Here is a 25,437-nt window from a genome sequence, read left to right on the forward strand (position 1 = left end):
AGGGGTCAAATGTTGCAGATGGACATGGAAGTGGGGGACTCTGCTCCAAGCGCTCTGACTTCCACCCCCTTGGTCAGAGCCCCAGATTCCTCCCCGGGCAGTGATGGCTGAGTCAGCCGCAGGAGGAGCAGACTTTGGTGGTGCCATCAGTGGCTCCAAAACCCAGAGGATGACCGCCAAAGGCGTCTAAGCAGGTGCAGCACGGAAGTGAGGAGGCTGCCTCTACCTCGGCTGAAGCCGCAGGGGTAGCACGACGTAGAAGCACCCAGAAAAGAAAAGAAAGATCCCACACAAATAGTCACAAGGGTAGTCACTCGGGTGTGTCTTTCTTTATCAATGTCATGTTAGTATTCTATGAAGCGCTGGTTCAGAACCCGACATACTCCCCTGGTGTGATTCCCGAAACTTGGGAAAATACTTTGTGCCTGCTAAAATGGTGAGTAACTTGGTTTAAACACCCTCTCAACTAGCACAATTGAATGACCCGTCGCTTAGTGCCATGTCTGCAAAGTGCAGGCAGAACCGACACTAGGGAAACTCACAAGGAGGCGGGTTTAGAGCGGGATAACGCCCTGCTGTCAATCATTTGGATTTTGACAATAGACCCGCCTCCAAACTCGCCCTCTGAGCGCCGGCAAAATTCAGCCCTGTGGGTCACATTGGAATAACCAGGCATGGGTTCCAAATTCTGTGCATCCTCTGTGTCTCTTTTAATAGAGTAGGGACACACTCAGTTCCAAAATGTCACCTCACATTCCCAAAGTAGGCATACAAGAGCATTCTCTTCTTTGCTATACTGTGCATTGGTGCCAAACCACAGCAGCATGTCTGTTCGGCCATATAACCATGGATAACCACAAAAGGAGAGGCCTTTCAGTCTGCAGTGTCTGTGCCAGCGCTTTGCTAGAGCAACCCAAAACAAATCTCACTGACCCGTGCTCCTCCTCGTGGTTTTCTCTGCTTCAATTATTTATCCACACACTCCATTCTGAAAAGCATGAATTCTGAGCTCTAGATAGTAATTTATGTACAGTACGTAAAATCGTGTGGCTTCATGCCTTTGGTGTCTCCTTCGTTTCAGACTTCCTGACTGCGTGAGCTATGAGGAAGGTGCAATGGTCGAGCCTCTTTCTGTTGCCATTCATGCTTGTCGCAGGGCAGGAGTGACAATGGGCAGCAAGGTCTTCATCTGTGGAGCAGGTAAAGAGTCGCTTACATGGAGCAGCTACCAAATCATCCACAATCAATTCTTTCTTTTTTTGGAGATCGGGGCTGGGGGGGTGGGGGCGGAGGCTGGAGCAGAATAATCACCGGCTATCTTTCCTAGGGTTTTTAAATCCGGTTATAAGCTTGAAGTCATTTACCTGACGGTCTGCATATAACAGGCAATCAGGGCCTGAGGAGGCCGAAGGCTTCCTTGATAAGCATGGGGGGAGCTCTCCTGCTCCTTCTGGCCCACAAGGAGTGCTAAATGAGCAGGTCTTCCTTCGGGAATCGGCAGCTCCCGCCTCGGATCAGCTGCCGGGGCCTCCCGCTGACTTCCAGGAAATTTAAGTCCCGCCACCGATGATGTCAGGAGTGCCGCGACTTTGGAATGTTAATTAGACCCCCCGCCTGCCTGCTGCGGGAGCCTCGCCAATGGCCTGCTTTCTGTATGTTAAAATTTAAAGGGGCTGGAATGGGGTCAGGTTGCTCAATCCTGATATTTTAATTCCCCACCGCTCCCGTCCCGTGTGTGGGCTGGCGGCGTTAAAATCGAGGCCTAAATATCTGGTAAATGGGAACAGCAGACATCTGAGTTTTAGCTGTAAATGGTGCGATGAAATTCCGCTCTGTGTATATTAATGTGCAAATGGCATTGTAGGAAATTCCTTTTCAGGACAGGGTTACCTAATCTGCATTTTATACATACTTGTTGAAGGAGGTGATTATTTTAAACAGATTAATTTTTCCGTTAAAATAGCAAAGAAATGTCATGCCAATGCATTCGGTGTTTAGGCTAGTATTCACAGCCTACTTTCATGAACCCAGGCGTGAAATTCAGTTTCCCCCCATTCCCCTAGGACAGGTTTGACTGGGCTGGGTGGCAGTCTAGCTCACATTTCACAGTGACGGGATTTTTTTTAATGCCGTTTATCAGGAAATCTGAACCTACATTAAATGAGCCAAATGGCCTATTTTTCCTAACCAATACCTCATGCTCTTAAATGATTAGGGGATAGGGAGGAAAGAGTTGTGACTAAAATGGTAGCGCTGCCCCAGATTACAAAATGTTCACATGACCTGCTGCTGTGTGAAAATTCCTGAAAGATACTCGATTACACAAAGGGTTAGCATTGTGATGTGATCAATCATGTCCTTACATCACTGATCAGGACAGGCCCAAGATTCAGTTACATTTTAGATTAATGTCAAGATAAAATTAGCACCACCGCAGAGGTTCAGTGTAAAGTGCGTCACAATATGATGGCTCCCAGAGCTGAATAACTCAATGCCAAACCCTGCCTCCTCCCAGAAAAAAAAACAGACTGTCTGTCTGGTTTAAAATCAGACACGTGCTCAATACTCCTGGTGTGTCCTGTGTCCTCTGTGGGTTAAATTGCCGATAGGGTTGGATGAAGAGGGGAGGGAGGAGGCTCGTGTGGAGCATAAATGCCGGCATGGACTAGTTGGGCCGAATGGCTTGTTTCTGTGCTGTTAATTCTGTTTAATTCTATGAAATAAGAACATACCCCAGTGACAAACATTGCAGACTTTCAGCAGAATTTGACGCTGGCTCTTCCAATATCTTAGCCTGTTTGAAACCTCCCAATGTACAATTACACACATTCTCTAATAATATTTTATTACCAGTAAACTTCATAAGAAGCAGTCTCAGGGTGTCTCCAACGTATTGGTTGCATTTATGAGACTCAAAATAAAACAGGGAGGCATTGCAACTTCACTCGGCTTGCAGTTATCACGAACTGGGTGTGTTTGCACTGCAGTCCCTGGAGTGGAATCTGCTCCAGATTCTGTCTGAATCTAAATGAAAATAAGACTGATGGAACTTTTAATACACGGTGTCAAAAGGGGGTAGGACCTGGGAATGTCCACACAGTCACGTCTGTTCTCAGCCATGCCATTGCAGAGAGGTATCAGTGGTACCCACCCACAGTCCTGGAGGACATATCAGAGGGAGCGGCCCAATGGTGTCAATGTAGCTCTTGCCAGCCAGACATTGAGTAGTAAAGACAGAGGCCTGGGAACAAGGTGACCGCCCACCCTATTGACCAGGGAATGGTGCAGATTATGGGACACAGAGGGCTTGATTTTAATAGCCTTGAAGAGGCGGGTTTGGAGGTGGGTTAGCTGTGAAAATCGGAAAAAATGGCTTCAGACACCCAATCTGCCTCCATCCCGCCCCCACGCGATTTTCATGAGTGTCGGGTCAGCCGCTTCCAAACTGACCCAACTCCAACCAGTGGGACAGGTAGTTAAGGCAGTTAAGAGCCTGTTAACTGCCTTGATAATCCTATTTTGATAGTGTCCCATTTTCGTGCCTCTGGCTCCTGTTTCCCGTCTTGTCAGAAACAGTCCAGCTGCAAGGAGACGAGTTTCTTGAGGACATGATATGTAGCCATTATTGGTGCAGCACTTTAAAAGCACTCCTGTAACATGGCTGGCATTCCAATGCAACAACTTTGTTGTTGGAGGTTTGGGATAAGATTTTGCAAACCTAATGACCTTGTGACTGGTCAAGCTGACACACATCTGCTGTTTGAACTGATTGGGAATAATTTCAGGCCACTTTGCGTGTGCGCTTGCAAGCTTCTTGCCTCAACTGAAGTCTATAACAACGGGATGGGAACCATTTACATCCTCTCATCCTGGTCGTCAGATTCGGAGGAAGAGCAGCGCGGCTTAGTGCTGCCGGATGAACAGGTGGCTCAGCACACAGCCCCCTTGGAGGAAGATGAAGAGGACAAGGAAGAGGATGAGGAAGAGGATGAGGAGGAGGACGGGGAGTGATGCCTTGCGGGGCCAGATGTGGCCAATCCAGCAGCAGGCGATCACATTGATGGCCGTCAGGCAAGGGATGCACTCAGCCATGCCAGATTTGCGTAAGCTAATGCTTCAACCACAGGTGGCTGGCACATGGAGATGAATATAAGTCCAACAGTCTCAAACCCCAGGCATCATCTGTCCAATAAACGGTGGTTTGCTTTCAGTGTCACCACCAACATTCTACATGTAAATAACCCTGAGCCCTCTCTCTTGAACTTCCATTTCCCAGAACACAGAGACCACACTTTAGGTGATCTCAGCAGATCATTAAACCTTTTTCGACACTAAACCCATGTGCGTCTGCACACAGATCTCGAGCTCACCTCCTCAGCAATTTGCAGCCAAGCTGCCTTGGTTTGCTGAGGAGGCCTCCTCCTTCCGTTTCCAGGGAAGAGGACCTCCTGACGTCCTCTAACTCCCTCAACAAGAGCACGGAGAGAGCCCTCATTGAACCTGGGTGCAGCTTTAGTTATTGGGGCTGCCGTTCCTGCAGCTCCCAGCACCTTTAAGAGAAAAAAGCATTAATATTACTAAGCAAATGATTGGAACACATCTGGCATCTTTTTCATTTCATAGCCAGATAATAAAGTCATATATCAAAAAATCATGAATCTCTTTCTGGAATAATATGACCAGCAATATCATTCATTAGATTTTGCTCAGAACAGACGCTGTCAACTCCCCTTTCTAGACAATACAGCACCAAGCCATCCCAATGACATTTGTATGCAAAGGGGACATGGCCCCTTTAAATTGTCAAACAAACAATGCGTCATCAGGCGCGAGAAACTGACATTTTCCGAGCAATTGCCTGGAGGCACCCGCACGTTGGCCGTAACGAGGCCAATGAAGCCAAAATCGGAAGTGCTGGGCGGCGGCAGCTGGGTGTGGGTCTGAAAGCTGCCGAGCAGCGGGCCCGCCCTCAACCCGCATTGTTATTAAAATCGAGCCCAGAAAGTGGGAGTGAGAAACTTTTTTTTAATAAATGTATTTATGTTAAAGAAAGAATGATTTGCATTTATATTGCGCCTTTCATGACCTCAGGACGTCCCAGTGCTTTACAGTCAATGAATGATCCCTTGGCACTATTTCGGAGAGGAGCAGGGGAGTTCTCTCCAGTGTCCTGGCTAATATTTATCCCTCAAACAACATCACTAAAGCAGATTATCTGGTCATTTATCTCATTGCTGTTTGTGGGAGCTTGCTGTGCGCAAATTGGCTGCTGCGTTTCTTACATTACAACAGTGATTACACTTCAAAAGTACTTCATTGGCTGTGAAGCAATTTGGGACGTCCTAAGGTTGTGAATGGTGCTATACAAATGCACCTTCTTTCTTCAGTGCCAAATGTGTTCCGTAACAAGCTGTCATGTACCTGCCACAGTATCTTCTCAATGCCATGCTGTTTATCTGTTTATTAAGGGACAATTGGACTTGTGAGTCTGCTGGTTGCCAAGACGATGGGGGCGGCTCATGTTGTGATTTGTGGTAAGGCACGGTGCGCGTGTTTAAAACCTTCCGTTTTAAACTATATCCCAGCTGGCACATCAGAGCAGTTCTTTCCTTCTCTTCATTTTCCTGGCAATATTGTGCAAGTTGAAAATTTGTTTGTTCCATAATGTTACCCGTTCCAAACCTAGAAAAGGAACCCTTTACTTTAACCCCGGTTATTGGCGTATATTTTCTTCATGGAGAAAGAAAAAGAGTGACAAAGTCCTGGCTTTGAGAAGGGCTTTTTTAAAAAGGAGCAGCTTGTTTACTGAAACAAGGATGTGGAGGGGTGAAAGCTGGCCCATTTACACATAGATTACAAGTCAGAAAGATTCCTGGCACCACTTAACTCCTCTTTATTAAAGCCCAATTTCTGTCAAACTCAACGCTCCAGTCATACAATTCACAATAAACTTTCTACATCCTTTTCCGCAACATATTCTGGTCCTGAGGGATCACGTCTTTCACCACAAGAACTTAGGTTTGAATTCAGTCCGGATTGATGGGCTGAAGATTTGCTTCCTCTGCCAGCTTCAGAATCTTGCGTTTGGGCATTTTCAACCCACTTCTTAACGGGCTTGAACACACAGCACACAAGCTGGCACTAAAGGTATGATTTCGCACTTTTGCACTCCATCTGTCCGTCTTTCGGATGAGACGTTAAACCGAGGCCCCGTGTGCCCTCTCAGCGGACATAAAAGATCCCACGGCACTATTTCGAAGAAGAGCAGGGGCGTTCTCCCCGGTGTCCTGGCCAATATCTCTCAACCAACATCACTAAAAAACAGATTATCTGGTCATTACCACATTGCGGGAGCTTGCTGTGCGCAAATTGGCTGCCGCGTTACTTACATTACAACAGTGACTGCACTTCAAAAAGTACTTCGTTGGCTGTAAAGCACTTTGGAACATCCGGTGGTCGTGCAAGGCGCTGTAGAAATGCAAGTCTTTATTTTTTTTCTTTCCAAGCCTCTGCTGCTGGAAATACATATTGGGAAATCATACTTGATTATCTGTCCATTAGTTTTCACTGGACAAAAAAAATATTCAGGGGCTTCACTCATGTGATTTCCAGGTATGTGTTCAAGAGGAAGCTGTTTACCTTAGATCTGATCGTTTCTTAAATATGTATGTTTTAAAGTTATTATTTGAAAAAGACCTTCACCGAAGCATACGAGAGCATGGGCCTTACACTAAACCTCCGTAAGGCAAAGGTCCTCTAACAACCTGCCCCCGCCACACAGTACTGCCCCCCCGATTATCAAAATCCATGACAAGGCCTTGGACAACGTGGACCACTTTCCATACCTCGGGAGCCTACTGTCAACAAGGGCAGACGTCAACGACGAAGTCCAATACCGCCTTCAGTGTGCCAGTGCAGCCTTCGGTCGCCTGAGGAAGAGAGTGTTTGAAGACCAGGACCTCAAACCCGGCACCAATCTCATGGTTTACAGGGCAGTAGTAATACCCGCCCTCCTGTATGCCTCAGAGACATGGACCATGTACAGCAGGCACCTCAATCATAATCATAATCAACTTTATTGTCATTGTTAGTGCACAAGTGCAGTACAACGAAATGTAGACTTGCGGCTCCCGAGAGTGTACATTTAGATTAAGACATTTAAACATTCAACATACATATGGCTTGTAATACATTAACATAAACATAACCCTAATAAAGTGCATTGGCAGATGTGCAGGCTTTAGAGTTTATTTGTGGAGTTCAGTAGGATGACAGCCCTGGGAAAGAAGCTGTTCCTAAATCTGGTCGTACGGGTGCGAATGCATCTGTAGCGTCTCCCAGATGGCAGGAGGGCGAACAGACTGTGGCTGGGGTGGGTAGGGTCTTTGATGATGGACCGTGACCTCCGTAAACAGCGTTTCTGGTATATGTGCTCAAAGCACTGGAGCGGTACCACCAACGCTGCCTCCGCAAGATCCTGCAAATCCATTGGCAGGATAGGCGCACCAACATCAGTGTTCTCGCTCAGGCCAACATCCCCAGCATCGAAGCTTTGACCACGCTCAATCAGCTCCGATGGACTGGTCACAGCGTCCACATGCCCAATACGAGACTCCCAAAACAAGCGCTCTACTCGGAGCTCCGACACAGCAAGAGAGCCCTAGGTGGGTAGAGGAAACGCTTCAAGGACACCCTCAAAGCCTCCTTGAAAAAGTGCAACATCCCCACCGACACCTGAGATTCCCTGGCCCAAGACCACACACAGTGGAGAAGCATCCGGGAAGGTGCTGAATACCTCGAGTCTCCTCACCGGCAAGCGGAAGCCAAGCGCAAACAGCGGAAGGAGCGCACGTCAACCCAAGCACCCCACCCACCCGCCCCTTCAACCACCGTCTGCCCCACCTGTGACAGAGACTGTAGGTCCTGCATTGGACTCATCAGTCACCTGCGAACTCATTTTAATGTGGAAGCAAGTCATCCTCGGTTCCGAGGGACTGCCTAAGAAGAAGAGAGGAGAATTTGAAAAAGAAAGACTTGCATTTCTATAGCGCCTTTCATGACCTCAGGATGTCCCAAAGCGCTTTACAGCCAATTAAGTACTTTTTGAAGTGTAATTACTGTTGTAATGTGGGAAATGCGGCAGCCAATTTGTGCACCGCAAGCTCCCACAAACAGCAATGTGATAATGACCGGATCATCTGTTTTTTAGTGATGTTGGTTGAGGGATAAATATCAGCCAGGACACTGGTGAGAACTCCCCTGCTCTTCTTCAAAATAGTGTCATTGGATCTTTTACGTCCACCTGAAAGGGCAGACGGGGCCTCGGTTTAACGTCTCATCCAAAAGACGGCACCTCCGGCAGTGCAGCACCTCCTCGGTGCTGCACTGGAGCGTCAGCCTAGATTTTTGTGCTCAAGTCTCTGGAGTGGGACTTGAACCCACAACCTTCTGACTCAGATGCGAGGGTGACAATTAATATGAAAAATCCACAGGAACAGGGGAGTTCTTGCTGTGGAGGGCAGTGAGCCAGGGTTTGAGAGCTAGGAAGTGAAGATGGTTAGACATTCTGATTGATTATATTTGGAATCAAACTTTCCCTCAGTAAATTTAACAGGTGGGGTAGAATCAATGATATGGTCGATGTACATTGTCTGTGGAAGTGATGGGCCTGGGTGGGGGGGCTGGTGTGCTCAATGGTTTTTTTCTTATTTCCATTCTTTTTTACCATAACTTCTTAACTATCATTAAATAAGAGAGGCAATGCTATGCTGTAACTTTAAAGCATATGTTCAAACATGAGGAAAAACTTTTTTATGCAGCGAGTGGTTAGGATCTGGAATAGAAACATAGAAGGTAGGAGCAGGAGTAGGCCATTCGGCCCCTCGAGCCTGCTCCGCCATTCAATGAGATCATGGCTGATCATCCAAATTCAGTACCCGGTCCCTGCTTTCTCCCCATGCTCTGCCTGAAAGGGTGGTGGAGGCAGACTCAATCATGGCTTTCAAAAGTGAGTTGGATAAGTACCTGAAGGGAAAACATTTGCAGGGCTACGGGGAAAGGGCGGGGGAGTGGGACTAGCTGAAGTGCTCTTGCAGAGAGCCGGCACGGGCTCGACGGGCCAAATGGCCTCCCTCTGTGCTGTAACCATTCTATGATCCTGTATCACTGAAAAGGCAATAGTTGCTACTTGCCCTTCAACATGCATGAGTGATAAAGAAAGATTCCCATTTACTGTTGATCCAGATTAAATCCCAGAAATCTGTTCTGTTGGAAACAAAAGGAGGTTTTTTTTTAAGATTTGTCAAGCGAACGATTGGAGAAGGCGAAGGAGCTGGGGGCTGATTTTACGATGAAAGTGGAGAAGGAGACACCTCAGCACCTGGCCCAGAAAGTGGAGGCTGCTCTTGGTTCCATGCCAGATGTGACCATCGAGTGCACCGGGGCAGAATTCTGTGTCCAGGCCGGCACCTACGTAAGTACTGTACCTGCACAATTAGGATCTCTGTGAGGTGTTTGCCATCGGTTACCTGTGCATTCCTGGGCAAAGAAACTATGCATAGAAACATAGAAGATAGGAGCAGGAGTAGGCCATTCGGCCCCTCGAGCCTGCTCTGCCATTCAATGAGATCATGGCTGATCATCCAAATTCAGTACCCTGTCCCTGCCTTCTCTCCATATCCCTTGATCCCCTTAGCCTTAAGAAATATATCCAACTCCTTCTTGAATATATTTAATGAATTGGCCTCTACTGCTTTCTGTGGTAGAGAATTCCACAGGTTCACCACTCTCTGGGTGAAGAAATTCCTCCTCATCTCTGTCCTAAATGGCTTACCCCTTATCCTTAGACTGTGACCCCTGGTTCTGGACTCCCCGGCCATCGGGAACATCCTTCCTGCATCTAGTCTGTCCAGTCCTGTTAGAATTTTATAAGTTTCAATGAGATCCCCTCTCATTCTTCTAAACTCCAGCGAGTATAAGCCCAATCGACCCAATCTCTCCTCATACGTCATTCCTGCCATCCTAGGTATCAGCCTGGTGAATCTTCGCTGCACTCCCTCCATGGCAAGAACATCCTTCCTCAGATAAGGCGACCAAAACTGCACACAATACTCAAGGTGTGGTCTCACCAAGGCCCTGTACAACTGCAGCAAGACATCCTTGTTCCTGTACTCAAACCCTCTCGCTACGAAGGCCAACATACCATTTGCCTTCTTAATCGCCTTCTGCACCTACATGCTTACCTTCAGCGACTGGTGCACAAGGACACCCAGGTCTCGTTGCACTTCCCCTTCTCCCAATCTATTGCCATTCAGATAATAATCTGCCTTCCTGTTTTTGACACCAAAGTGGATAAGCTTGCATTTATCCATGTTATATTGCATCTGCCATGCTTCTGCCCAATCAACCAACCTGTCCAATTCATACTGGAGTTTCTCGGCATCCTCCTCACAGCAGCCCACCCAGCTTTATGTCGTTGGCAAACTTGGAGATATTACATCTAGTTCCCTTGTCTAGATCATTAATATATATTGTGAATATATATACGAAGTAAGAGATTCAACTGGCGAGTCAACATAAAAACCAGCCAAAAATGCAAGTTGAAAAAAGTAGCAAGTAAGAGCAGAGAGACCTTGCTTCACTTCTGCAGGCCAAGCAGGACTAGAGGAAATGCAGCCCCTCCATCTTCGCATAATATATAGTCATAGGCTGTTTCCAGCAGGGTCACTGGATAGTGATTAGGAGCAGGAACCCAGGCTGCTTTTTCTGTTCCCTAGCCAAATATATGTTGAGGCCAAATATAGAAACAACAACAGCTGGCATTTATATAGCACCTTTAACATAGTAAATCACCCCATGTTTCACAGGAGTGTAATCAAACAAAATTCGACACCGAGCCACATAAAGGGACAGGTGACCAAAAGCTTTGTCAAAGAGGTAGGTTTTAATCAGTGCCTTAAAGGAGGAGAGAGTGAGGCAGAGAGGTTTAGGGAGGGAATTCCAGAGCTTAAGGCCGAGGCAGCTGAAGGCACGGCCGCCAATGAAGCGAAGCAAATCGGAAATGCAAAGAGGCCAGAATTGGAGGAGCGCAGAGTTCCCTGCAGGTTGTAGGGCTGGAGGAGTCTATAGAGATAGAGAGGGGCAAGGCCGTGGAGGGATTTGAACACAATGATGAGAATTTTAAATTTGACACGTTGCTGGGCTGGGAGCCAATGTAGTTCAGCGAGCAAAGGGATGATGGGTGAGCTAGGATACGGGCAGCTGAGTTGCCAACCTAGCTCAGATCGACTAATTCAACACAGACCAAACATCAAACCAAGGACCCTCCTGCTCTATCTAGCTCAGTACTGCACTAGGTGCATTTACCCACTAAGCCATCAGTCTGATTGAAAAACGTATCTGCTGGTATATGTTTGGCTAAGTTTGTAGACCACGAATATCTGATACGTATAAAATATTGCTTCTTAGGCCACTCGCTCTGGAGGGGTTTTGATTCTGGTTGGTCTTGGTCCAGCTTCGGTGAATGTTCCGATATTAAATGCAGCAATTCGAGAGGTGGATATTCGGGGGGTTTTTAAATATTGTAACACGTAAGTATTGATATTTGCCTTGCTCATCCAATAAATTAATTCCTTTGATTTGGGCTTTTAATATGAATTAAAACAATCAGAAATCAAGCATAAACAACATCTCGTGCTTAAATGCTTCACGCTCTTCTAATGAGATCGTGAAAGTCGCTATATAAATGCAAGTCTTTCTTTCCTTCTTTGTTTTTCCACGGACAGTCAGTGTTTGGACAGTGCGCTCTTGTATTTGAAAATCAGCACACTAAGTTGCTCCTGTCGTAAGTTCCCTGGTTCCTGCCTCAGGGGAGCCTTCCCATCTATCACTGGGCATGTCACCATGTTCACCTGGCTCCTGTACTCAGCGGTGCAGGAGTCAAGGTGCAGAGGGAGAAAGGCCACAAAGAAGTGGCAGCACAACTCAGGCAGGACTTCAGTGCACAGTTGATGTGGTAACATCATTACTGGTTTTGCATTCGAAAATACATATTCATTATATATATGCATTATATAGCGCCACAGAACGTCCCAAAGCGCTTTACAGACAATTAAGTACTTTTGAAGTGTAGTCACTATTGTAATGTAGGAAACGCAGCAGCTAATTTACGCACAGCAAGCTCCCACAAACAGCAATGTGATAATGACAAGATAATCTGTTCTTTAGTGATTTTGCTTATATTTAGGCTTATATTCGCTAGAGTTTAGAAGAATGAGAGGGGATCTCATTGAAACGTATAAAATTCTAACAGGACTAGACAGACTAGATGCAGGAAGGATGTTCCCGATGGCGGGGGAGTCCAGAACCAGGGGTCACAGTCTAAAGATAAGGGGTAAGCCATTTAGGACTGAGATGAGGAGGAATTTCTTCACCCAGAGAGTGGTGAACCTATGGAATTCTCTACCACAGAAGACAGTTGAGGCCAATTCATTAAATATATTCAAGAAGGAGTTAGATATATTTCTTAAGGCTAAGGGGATCAAGAGATATGGGGAGAAAGCAGGGACAGGGTACTGAGTTTGGATGATCAGCCATGATCGCATTGAATGGCGGAGCAGGCTCGAGGGGCCGAATGGCCTGCTCCTGCTCCTATCTTCTATGTTTCTATGTTTGGTTGAGGGACAAAATAGTGCCATGGGATCTTTTATGGCCTCCTGAGAGGGCAGACTGGACCTCAATTTGATGTCCCATCCGAACGTGCAGCACTCCCTCAGTACTGCACTGGGAGTGTCGGCCTAGATTTTGTGCTCGAGTCTCTGGAGTGGGGCTTGAACCCACAACCTTCTGACTCACAGGCGAGCCAACTGAGCCAAGGCTGACATGTAACTTTTTTAATATTTTAATTATTACAGCACAAAGCACAGTATTGCAACAGCTCGTGGTGCCACAGATACAATTTTACAAAGCTCTAGTATGGCATGTCTTGAGTAGGGTTCTCAGTGCAGGTGACCTGTCCTCTCAGCAGAGGAAAAGTATGTGATAGAGAGAAAGTTGAACACAGTGAGGGAGAGAGAAAAGACAAAATACTCCCTCCGCCCCCCCCCCCCCCATTAAAAGAAAACGTATGAAGTTCTATTTTATTTATCTTGATGCAATAGCAGGACAACACCGGCAAAACCACAATACACAAGGGGAAGAGAAGGACACTATGCAGGCAACAGGCATGAATTAAGTAAGGGTGAAGCTAAAGAGGTGGGTTTCAAGGAGGCTTTTGAAGAATGGAGAGGTAGTAAGGCAAAGTGGTTTGGGGAAGAGAGTTCCTGAGAGCAGGGGTGAGGGGCTGAAAGACCAGCCTCTGATGGTTGAACAAAGGAGTGGGAGATGAGCACCAATCCGGAGTTGGAGGAGCAGAGGCTGGGACACGGGGCTGGAGAAGGTCACTCGGGTATAGAGCGAGGACATAGAGGGATTTTTAAACAATGATGTGGACCCTGAAATTGATGATGTGGAAGTTTGGCAAGGATGAAGCGATGGGACTTTTCAGAATTCTGAATATTGCCTTAACTTTTATATTAAATGGTCTGTAACAGTGCAAAAATGTGTATGTGAAAAAATATATTGTATGTTCAACAAGAAGACTATTGAGGGACAAAAAAATGATTACATGAATGAATACAATTATACTTTATTTTAATTAACAAAAACAATCCCTGGTGTTTTGAGAAGTGAAAGGTACAGTACGATGAAGAATGGTCTCATTACCAACCAGCCTTGCTCTTCTTAGGTGGCCTGTGGCAATTGCCATGTTGGCTTCAAAGAGGATTGATGTGAAGCCCTTGGTCACACACCGCTTTCCCCTGGAAGAGGCTCTCAAAGCGTTTGAAACAACAAAGAAAGGCGTCGGAATCAAAGTGATGCTGAAGTGTGATCCTAAAAACAAGAATCAATAGAAGGTGACGTAATGAAACTCACTATGCACTTGGTTTGAGTATAAAGCAAGGCTTTAATCAACTTGTTTCAGAACATGGAGGTCTAGTTGTACTTCACTAGTTCCTTGTCTTACAAAATGTCCCTGGAAAGCTGGGGCCCACGCCCGAGTATTTATACTCCTTGGACGGCACCACCAGCTGGCCGTCCAGCATTATTTCACGAGTAGTTTCTTGATGAATGATGGAGATTTATAACAGAAGGTATCTCCATGATATTCAGCTTTACTTTCACCACTGCTTTGGAGGTCCGCGAGATCCACCCTCTCCACCATGTGCACCCTCTGGTCCTAACTCTTTCAACAGCACTGACTCACTTTATTTCAGAGCTGTCCTGGTATCTAGTTCCGTTTCATTCTTCGTCTCATTCAGCCCTTTAACAAAAATCTTTCTCTTCCTTTCAGGTGGCAAGCTCAACACAAACTTGAGGGACAGCATCTCATCTTCCTACTAGGCACTCTGCAGTCCTCTGGCCTTAATATTGACTTTTAACAGCTTCAGACCATAACCACCGCTCCCATTTCCTCTCTTGTCAGCCAGTGCTAGATGGGTGTACCAGCAATTCCGGGGATAGCTCAGTGCTTGGGGTGGGAATCCCTTATTGGGACACATACATTGGAGTGGTCTGCACCCCTAGTGCCTACCTGTCTTCCACCATACCGCTGGGCCACTGGAGCCAGTTTTTCCATGTTCCCTCCCCACTCCACTCTTCTGCTTTAACCATTCACACATCCTCTGGGTCTCCTATATATCATTTATTTTTCTTGTCTTAGGCCATTGATGTAATAAAACTCACTATGCACTTGGTTTGAGTATAAAGCAAGGCTTTAATCAACTTGTTTCAGAACATGGAGGTCTAATTGTACTTCACTAGTTCCTTATCTTACAAAATGTCCCTGGAAAGCTGGGGCCGACGCCCGAGCATTTATACTCCTTGGACGGCGCCACCAGCTGGCCGTCCAGCGTTATTTCATGAGTAATTTCTTGATGATGGAGATTTATAACAGCCATTATCACTTCGGTCATTTAATCGTCTCCTGTTCTCCACCTGATTACTTTACAGATCTTTTTCTTTTCATGTGTATGTGGTCATTCTTCATCACCGCCCCTTTCCCCTTGCTTTTTTCTTCCTTATAAGCTGTTCATTTGTAACATCCAGCATTCTGACGAAGGGTCATAGAGCTGAGACGTTAACCCAACCCTTTTCCTTTCTCCACAGATGCTGCCTGACCTGTTGACTGTTTCCACCATTTTCTGCTTTTAGTTCCTGAGAAGCTTTCATTGTGGACGTACCAACAGTCATGATCACCAAGTGGCATTCAATAAGAGTTCTCAGACACTAGGATAATTGTGTTAATAATAAAGGTGATCTTCCCAGATAGTTGAGCAAGTGTGTAATTAACCTGATGTATTATCTATCTGGAAGGTTTTCTTTTGTTTTATATCGTGTCAGTTTCATACATTCAAAATAAACCACTTAAGATGTAGATAGGAGTCATGGCACTCAATAAGTAATGTAATATTACCACAGTGAAATTGTACGCTCTCATCAAGTAGATGATTGCAACAGTTAATTGGTCTGTTATGGACGTTACTATAGTGACATGTGATTATGTAATTGATTTGCTGAAAATACCACTGTTCTAGCTTAATCTTAATGTCTGCTGTTGTGTCCCAGTGAAATTCTTCTTATTACAATGTAGGAGCTTTACCAAGTTGTTAGTATGAGCTTTAAAATTCTCATCCTTGTTTACAAATCCCTCCATGGCCTCGCCCCTCCCTATCTCTGTAATCTCCTCCAGCCCTACAACCCTCCGAGATATCGGCGCTCCTCTAATTCTGCCCTCTTGAGCATCCCTGATTATAATCGCTCCACCATTGGTGGCCGTGCCTTCAGCTGCCTAGGCCCTAAGCTCTGAGATTCCCTCCCTAAACTTCTCCACCTCTTTCTTCCTTTCAGACGCTCCTTAAAACCTACCTCTTTGACCAAGCTTTTGGTCACCTGTCCTAATATCTCCTTATGTGGCTCGGTATCACATTTTAAGAACGTAAGAAGAACATAAGAAATAAGAGCAGGAGTCGGCAATATGGCCACTCGAGCCTGCTCCGCCATTCAATAAGATCATGGCTGATCATCGACCTCAACTCCACTTTCCCGCCCGATCTCCATATCCCCTGATTCCCCTAGAGTCCAAAAATCTATTTATCTCAGCCTTGAATATACTCAAAGACTCAGCATTCACAGCCCTCTGGGGCAGAGAATTCCAAAGATTCACAACCCTCTGAGTGAAGAAATTCCTCCTCATCTCAGTCTTAAATGGCCTACCCCTTATCCTGAGACTATGGATTTTGGAGTGTCCTCCTCAAATTCGGCTGCTCTCAAAAGTTTGTCACTATCCTCCGCCTGCTTCACGACGACATGCAAGCTGTGATCCTGACCAACGGTTCCACCACAGACCCAATTCACGTACGAACCGGGGTCAAACAAGGCTGTGTCATCGCACCAACGCTCTTCTCGATCTTCCTTGCTGCAATGCTCCATCTCACCCTCAGTAAGCTCCCCACTGGAGTGGAACTAATTTACAGAAATAACGGGAAACTGTTCAACCTCCGTCGCCTCCAGTCCAGATCCAAGGTCGTCCCATCCTCTGTCGTTGAATTACAGTATGCAGACAATGCTTGCGTCTGCGCTCACTCGGCGGTTGAAGTCCAAACCATCGTCAACACCTTCACTGAAGCGTATGAGAGCATGGGCCTTACACTAAACATCCGTAAGACAAAGGTCCTCTACCAACCTGCCCCGCCACACGGTACTGCCCCCCGATTAGCAAAATCCACGACAAGGCCTTGGACAACGTGGACCGCTTTCCATACCTCGGGAGCCTACTGTCAACAAGGGCAGATGTCGATGACGAAGTCCAACACCGCCTTCAGTGTGCCAGTGCAGCCTTCGGTCACCTGAGGAAGAGAGTGTTTGAAGACCAGGACCTCAAACCCGGCACTAAGCTCATGGTCTACAGAGCAGCAGTGATACCCACCCTGCTGTAAGCCTCAGAGACATGGACCATGTACAGCAGGCACCTCAAAGCACTGGAGAGGTACCACCAACGTTGCCTCCGCAAGACCCTGCAAATCCATTGGCAGGATAGGCACACCAACGTCAGTGTTCTTGCTTAGGCCAACATCCCCAGCATCGAAGCTTTGACCACGCTCGATCAGCTCCGATGGACGGGTCACATCGTCTGCGTGCCTGATACGAGACTCCCAAAACAAGCGCTCTACTCGGAGCTCCGGCACGGTAAGAGAGCCCCAGGTGGGCAGAGGAAACGCTTCAAGGACACCCTCAAAGCCTTGAAAAAGTGTAACATCCCCACTGACACCTGAGAATCCCTGGCCCAAGACCGCACAAAGTGGAGGAGAAGCATCCAGGAAGGCGCTGAATACCTTGAGTCTCTTCACCGGGAGCAAGCGGAAGGAGCACACGTCAACCCAAGCACCCCTCCCACCCGCCCCTTCAACCACTGTCTGCCCCACCTGTGACAGAGACTGTAGGTCCCGCATTGGACTCATCGGTCACCTGAGAACTCATTTTTAATGTGGAAGCAAGTCATCCTCGGTTCCGAGGGACTGCCTAAGAAGAGAAGATGCCCCCTAGTTCTAGACTCCAGCCAGGGGGAAACAACCTCTCAGCATCTACCCTGTCAATCCCCTTCAGAATCTTGTATGTTTCAATGAGATCACCTCTCATTCTGATAAACTCCAAGGAGTATAGGCCCATTCTTGTTTGATAAAGCTCCTGTGACGTGCCTTGGGACGTTTTACTACGTTAAAACTGCTACATAAATGCAAGTCGTTGTTGTTGTTGTTGAGCTTTGTGTTGGTGCTTATTGTCATGTTTTGTCATGTGAACTTTCTTACGGTTTGAGCAGTGACTTAATTACTTTATCTCCAGCTCAGTGTATCTGTGAGAAATCTCTTTCACACATGGACCATTCCTTAGCAGTTTTACCGGTGATGGAACATCTTGAATGTGAGCAGTCACACACAGACTAACAGAATTACAGTGACAGATCAGATTGAGTGACGAGCTAATCATTTAATGAGAGGGTTCAGGTGACATCAGAAACTGTGAGCCTAAATCTCTAACTAATTATTAACGTCAGATTAAATTGCAGTCATTTAATATCTCACATTTTTTTACTGTTTATATCGGCTAATTGTTATTTATTGTTAATTGTATTTGGCAGTATTGCAAAATGTAATCTGAGTCCACAGTATCTCCAATGAATTGTTAAATAGTCAGTTGTGTGTCAGTGGGGTAGATTTCCAATTGTTAAATATGACGTTTTCTTATAAATTACAATGACATGTATTTCACTGGAGTGTATAATAAGGGATTTATATTTCAGTTTTGAAGCCAAATTATAAGGAAATTTACACCTCCCTGTATATTACAATAAATAGTATGGCCTCAATAGTACTACAACCTTACTATAACACTCCTGTCAGTAATAATCAAACTATCACAGCCTTAAGTAGATGTAATTTTAGCATACTTTCAACTCTTTTTATCTATGATGGGTGAAACTAGAACTAAGGGGCATAGTCTTAGAATAAGGGGCTGCTCTTTCAAAACTGAGATGAGGAGGAACTACTTCACTCAGAGGGTGGTAGGTCCATGGAATATGCTGCCCCAGAAAGCTGTAGAAGTTACATCATTACATAAATTTAAAACAGAAATAGACAGTTTCCTAGAAGTAAAGGGAATTGAGGGTTACGGGGAGCGCGCAGGAATTCGACATGAGACTAGGTTCGGATCGGTCATGGCCCTGTGGGTAGCGGAGCGGGCCCAGGGGCCGTGTAGCCTGATCCTGCTCCTATTTCGTGTGTCTAATTCTGTTAGATTCAGGAGATGGTTCTGTGATAGTGGATTGGCGGTTAGGATCAGATCAGCCATGATCTTATTGAATGGCGGAGCAGGCTCGAGGGGCCGATTGGCCTACTCCTGCTCCTATTTCTTATGTTCTTATGTAAGTGAGACCATGGAGCCAATGTCCATGCACTGGTGTAAGGCAGCTCTAGATGTTTAAAAACTGGTGCAAGCCTCACCGGAATTGTAACGTACCAACAGTACTCAACTTTGGTGGGTCAACCACAATTGCTTAATTATTCCCAGCTCCGCGTTCTGATATGGTCGGGTGATGGGCGCACACCAATGGTGGGCTGGAAAATTGCATGAAGGTGGAATTTAAAGGAACGTGGGCAGCTAAAAAGGTGGGACCATTTTTATTTAAAGGCATCACAACCTATTGGCAACCTTTGCCAAGGCTAAAGGGAGAGAGTTCTAAGAGATGACCCAGCAACAATGAAGATTGACATGAATCTGTCATTCATGTGGGAATGACATATGAAGTAATACTGGGCGGCCTGCTGGTGGCGCTGTCCAGGGAGAGTATAAATACTCGGGCATGGGCCCAGCTTGCTCAGGACATTCTTTAACAGGAACTAGTGAAGGACACAACTAGATCTCCATGTTGAAAAACAGTTGATTAAAGCTTTGTTCAATACTCAGACCAAGTGCCTAGTAGTTTTCTTACGTCAAAGATGAAAGCAATCCAATCTGCACACGAGTGGCGGAGAGGCCTGGCACTCGACTCCCTGTTTCGTGGCTGCTGAAGTGCAAGTGGTGCAGCTTGAGGTGGTTTCAAAGAGAGCTTGAGGTGGTTCCATAGGTCAGCACTGCAGCACGCCCAGAAGAAGTCGGATGCAGGCTTGAGGCTGCAATTGGCTAGTACGGTCACTGGCTGTGCTACCCTTATGCTGCATAATAACTGCAGCTGCCTTAACATCACATGGCGCAGCTCCGCATCTGCCTCTCTGAACACCTGGGCTGTGTGAAAATAGAGCCTCATGGTTGTTGACATAATGCCTGCACATATAGTTGCTGGTATCTCAGAATTACATAGAATTTTACACCTCAGAACAGGCCATTCAGCCCAGCAGGTACGTTTATACTCCACACAAGCCTCCTCCCACCCTACTTCATCTAACCCTATCAGCATATCCTTCCTTTCTCCCTCATGCACTTATCTAGCTTCCCCTTAAATATATCTATGCTGGTAGCGAGTTCCACTTTCTCACCACTCTCTGAGATAATCTCAGGGATTACAGATGAGGAATCATCCAGTTAATCAGACATTCATGCAATTTACTTGTGTCTGTTGCCCTTGTTTCTTTTGACAATAGGAACATCTGTATGTACTAATCCTTGAAAAATGAGGTCTGCGCATATCTGTCTATAGAAGAAGGTGTGCGGTTAGTGGCAGGTGGGCACAGAACGCCTCTGGTGAGGTTTGAACTGCTTGGCCCCCCTCCCTTGAGGCGGTGGCGTAGTGGTTATGTCACTAGACTAGTAAGCCAGAGGCTCAGTCAAATGCTTTGAGGATATGGGTTCAAATCCCACCACGGCAGCTGGTGGAATTTAAATTCAATTCAATTTAATTCTGGAATTAAAATGTTAGTCTTAGTAATGGCGACCATGATACCATTGTCGATTGTTGCAAAAACCCATCTGGTTCACTAATGTCCTTTTGGGAAGGAAATCTGCCGTCCTTACCTGGTCTGGCCTACATGTGACTCCAGACCCACAGCAATGTGGTTGACTCTTAATGCCCTCTGAAATGGCCTAGCAAGCCACTCAGTTACCTACACCATATGGACTGCAGCAGTTCAAGAAGGCGGCTCACCACCATCTTCTCAAGGGCAATTAGGGATGGGCACTAAATGCAGGCCTAGCCAGCCAGCGACGCCCACATCCCATCAATGAATAAAAAATTTTTTTTTTTAATCCTCTTCGTCCTCCTCCAAAAAGCCAATCTTCTCCTATTATCTCCTCCCATGAAGGCATGGACATCTGCTGGGATGTGATTTCACAAATGCTAATCAGCTGAATTTATACGATCAACTTCAGTCCCTGGAATGGAGAAGATTTATTACTGCATTTTGAGGCTGTTTTTCCCAAAATAAAACTCAATTTTTCTCCCCCATCAGCTCTTACCTTCTCAATAGGCTTCATGCCAAGTGTTATATGTTAGTCAGGTCACACTTAAAGAGAAAGAGAAGGACTGCACCTATTCATGTGCCCTCACACCGATATTTAAGGTGGAGACACACATCTGCGGGATGTGTCAGAGGAGCTCTGCCTGCAAACATTTTGAATTACCAGGGAAACATCCACTGCAAGGGCACCATAGGGCTGGCCATGCCACAGCCAGTAATGGTCAGCTGTGCCAGACATGCTGTCCTATGGGAAGATTGCTCAGGAGTGGGAAGCAGAGCTGCTTTCACCAGCCATTAACCATGAGGCTCGAGTGTTGCCCCACTCCGCCCCTTGACTAACAACATAATCCAGGCCGACACTTCAGTGCAGTACTGAGGGAGTGCCGCACTGTCGGAGGTGCTGCCTTTCAGATGAGACGTTAAACCGAGGCCCTGTCTGCCCTCTCAGGTGGGCGTATAAGATCCCATGCCACTATTTTGAAGACGAGCAGGGGGAGTCCTCCCTGGCCAATATTTAACCCTGAAACCAATATCACTAAAACAGATTATCTGGTCGTTATCACATTGCTATTTGTGAGAGCTTGCTGTGCGCAAATTGGCTGCTGCATTTCCGACATTACAACAGTGACTACACTTCAAAAAAAAAACTACTTAATTGGCTGTAAATGTCCTGAGGTCATGAAAGGCACTTATAAATGCCAGTCTTTCTTTCTCACGGACTTTTTAAAATTTACATCTTCATATTCTCGGCAGAGACACAATGGGCTGAATGGCCTCCTTCTGCGCCGTAAATTTCTATGATTACACGGCCTCTCGCAATCCCGGGTGCCTTTTAATTTGGATTTGTTGCTATTCCTGAAAATTGTGTGGTTATCTAAATGCCAACACTGGGACAATAGTGGGTGCGTTTTCATATCGCTTGAAAACCCAACCAGAAAATTAAGTAGGGCACTAAATTGGCCTACTTAATTGGCTGTGAAGTGCCTTTGGACACCTTGAGGACATGAAAGATGTTTTTTAAGTGCAAGTTCTTTCTCCTCTTAACTGTTGTGTGGAAATTAGGAAAACCAGATCACCATTTGAGCCCTAGAACTGAAAGTGACAATACTTAATCATAGTTTCATAGTATCTTACAGCACAGAAAGAGGCCATTCAGCCCATCGTGCCTGTGCCAGCTCTTTGAAAGAGCTCTCCAATTAGTCCCACTCCCCCGCTCTTTCCCCACAGCCCTGCAATCTTTTGCCTTTTCAAGTATATGTATCTAATTCCCTTTTGAAGGTTATTGAATATGCTTCCACCAGCCTTTCAGGGATGGCATTCCAGGTCATAACAACTCGGCACGTAAAAAAAACTCCTCATCCACCCCTCCCCCCTTCCTGGCTCTTTTGCCTGATAAGCTTCATTAAGGCTTCAAAATGGGTGGTCAGCTCTAGATTTCATTGGGAACATTCCCCATAGTCTTGTGAAGAAAACGCCAATGAAAATATTTTAAATCGGATGACATCACAATGCCAAAGCGACATCACATTATGGAGATGCAATAAATACAACCGTTTAACTGCAATTGCTGCACATCTGATGCAGAAAATGCTGGAAATGCACAGCAGGTCTGACAGAATTTGTAAAGAGAGAGAACAGGTTAACATTTTCGACAAAACTGGAAAATGAAAGATGAACAGGCATTTTAGTGGAGGGGGAGTGTTAAAAAAAAAAGATAGTCCAATCACAGGAAGTTAAGGGGTTGAATGACCTACCTTAAAAGAAAAGCGGGAGGTGTTTAGAAGATATAAAAGGCAGGAACACATTAAAGAATCAACATCAGGGATGCAGATATCCATCCCCCTCATCCACCCAACCAGAATAGTGTTCCGACAATAAGTCTACAGCAAGAACGTCAATGCACCTCGCCCTGGGACTCTGACAGACCCACAACTCCACTAGAGGTGGGAGCAACGTAGCAGAAGATTGGTCTCTGATTCTGACAACCGCCTCCAAGCAGTCGACATCGCAAAGTGCAAAGATTGATAGATTGACCTGGTCAGGTTATGAAGTGAACAGATTGGTCTTTGAAATAATTTTCTCATGTCATTAGTGCATGATTAGTGCATTTTGTTGGTGGTCCCAGACAGTGAGCTTGCATCCCAACAAGCCAACAGCAAGGGTTAACTCTAAGCTATGGAAATAAATATTCAAAAAGCACTTCTGCTTGCCTTGCATTCCTTCCCCAATCCTCTCCTTTCTCTCCTTTGTTCACTCTCTGATATTTGTTAATTACTTTACATTTACTACATTATTTTAATAAACCAATGTTACTGTTTCTACTACTTTTCTTTTAAACGCATTATAATGTGGATAAATGTGAGGTTATCCACTTTGGTGGCAAAAACAGGAAGGCAGATTATTATTTGAATGGCAATAGATTGGGAGAAGGGGAAGTGCAACGAGACCTGGGTGTCCTTGTGCACCAGTCGCTGAAGGTAAGCATGCAGGTGCAGCAGGCGGTTAAGAAGGCAAATGGTATGTTGGCCTTCGTAGCGAGAGGGTTCGAGTACAGGAACAAGGATGTCTTGCTGCAGTTGTACAGGGCCTTGGTGAGACCACACCTGGAGTATTGTGTGCAGTTTTGGTCGCCTTATCTGAGGAAGGATGTTCTTGCCATGGAGGGAGTGCAGCGAAGATTCACCAGGCTGATACCTGGGATGGCAGGAATGACGTATGAGGAGAGATTGGGTCAATTGGGCTTATACTCACTGGAGTTTAGAAGACTGAGAGGGGATCTCATCGAAACCTATAAAATTCTGTCAGGTCTGGACAGACTAGATGCAGGAAGGATGTTTCTGATGGCCGGGGAGTCCAGAACCAGGGGTCATAGTCTAAGGATAAGGGGTAAGCCATTTAGGACTGAAATGAGGAGGAATTTCTTCACCCAGAGAGTGGAGAACCTGTGGAATTCTCTGCCACAGAGGGCGGTGGAGGCCAGTTCATTAAATATATTCAAGAAAGAGTTGGATATATTTCTTGAGGCTAAAGGGATCAAGGGATATGGGGAGAAGGCAGGGACAGGGTACTGAATTTGGATGATCAGCCATGATCTCATTGAATGGCGGAGCAGGCTCGAGGGGCCGAATGGCCTACTCCTGCTACTATCTTCTATGTTTCTAAATAGTTTTTTTACTTGTGTTATTGCTTCTGCCTCCTTAATCTCACTTTGTGTCCATGTCAGCATTTAATAGATTTTTTAAAGAATCACACTCGACATTGCAGGGCAATTTATTTTGTCTTCATGATGCAGGAGCAAAAATATAAATTCTAAGTGAAGTTGAAAAGAAAAGGAAAAAGGACCTAGAAAAATTTGGTGGAGCATGACTAATAAGCAATGGCAAACTCTGCTTTAAGTCACAACAGAAAACGCTGGAAAAACTCAGCAGGCCAGGCAACATCGGTGGAGAGAGAAACAGAGTCACACGGTCGAGGGCCGTGTTAACCACGGTAGAGGGGAATCCTCGGTTGAGGGAAAAAGGAAGACATGTCAGAAGCACTGGCGTGGAAGGTGGCATCATCGGAGCAGATGCGGCAGAGACGGAGAAACTGGGAGAATGGAATAGAGTCCTTACAGGAGGCGGGGTGGGAGGAAGTTGTAGCCCAGGTAGCTGTGGGAGTCGGTGGGCTTGTAGTGAATGTTGGTCAATAACCTATCCCCAGAGATGGAGACGGAGAAGTCGAGGAAGAGAAGGGAAGAGTCGGAGATGGACCATGAGAAGGTGAGGGAAGGGTGGAAATTGGAGGCAAAGTGAATGAAATTGTCCACGGATGTTGCCTGGCCTGCTGAGTTTTTCCAGTGTTTTCTGTTGTTATTTTGGATTTCCAGCATCCGCAGTATTTTGCTTTCATATTACTGTTTTAAGTTATCCTACAGTGCGTTCACACTACATGCTCAGCGCTGGCGAAACTGGTTTGGGCTTTTGTACTGTGCTAAGCTTAGGTAATGTAAATGATGTGTGAAGATTCCTGCTGACTCCAAAAAGGCTGAGTGGGCAGCACTCTTGCCTCTGAGTCAGAAGGCTGTGGGTTCAAGTCCCACTCCAGAGATTTAAGCACAAAATCTAGGCTGACACTCCCAGTGCAGTGCTGAGGGAGTGCTGCACTGTCGGAGGCGCTGTCTTTCAGATGAGACGTTAAACCGAGGCCCCGTCTGCCCTTTCAGGTGGACGTCAGGCGCTCTTTTGAAGAATAACAGGGGCGTTCTCTCCGGTGTCCTGGCCAATATTTATCCCTCAACCGATATCATCATTAAAACAGATTTTCTGGTCATTATCACATTACTGCTTGTGGGAGCTTGCTGTGCACAAATTGGCTGCCACGTTTCCTACATTACAGTGAAGACACTTCAAAA

At 46.0% G+C, this 25,437-nt stretch overlaps 1 protein-coding gene across 1 annotated transcript in view; it reads left to right on the forward strand.

Annotated features, from left to right (window-relative positions):
• Positions 1-19,558, forward strand: part of LOC147097368 (sorbitol dehydrogenase-like) — a 31,587-nt gene extending 12,029 nt beyond the window's left edge. The window contains exons 5-10 of the mRNA XM_085972290.1: positions 1,082-1,200; positions 5,469-5,534; positions 9,297-9,472; positions 11,467-11,588; positions 13,784-13,952; positions 15,205-19,558. Coding sequence (XP_085828416.1) covers positions 1,082-1,200; positions 5,469-5,534; positions 9,297-9,472; positions 11,467-11,588; positions 13,784-13,949 — 649 coding nt within the window. The 3' untranslated portion in view covers positions 13,950-13,952; positions 15,205-19,558. The remainder of the gene's footprint in view (positions 1-1,081; positions 1,201-5,468; positions 5,535-9,296; positions 9,473-11,466; positions 11,589-13,783; positions 13,953-15,204) is intronic.
• Positions 19,559-25,437: the final 5,879 nt, after the last annotated feature.

Source organism: Somniosus microcephalus, chromosome 32 (genome assembly GCF_052327205.1).
Source record: "Somniosus microcephalus isolate GS21.2 chromosome 32, FLI_Smic_1.0, whole genome shotgun sequence".
NCBI lineage: Eukaryota > Metazoa > Chordata > Chondrichthyes > Squaliformes > Somniosidae > Somniosus > Somniosus microcephalus.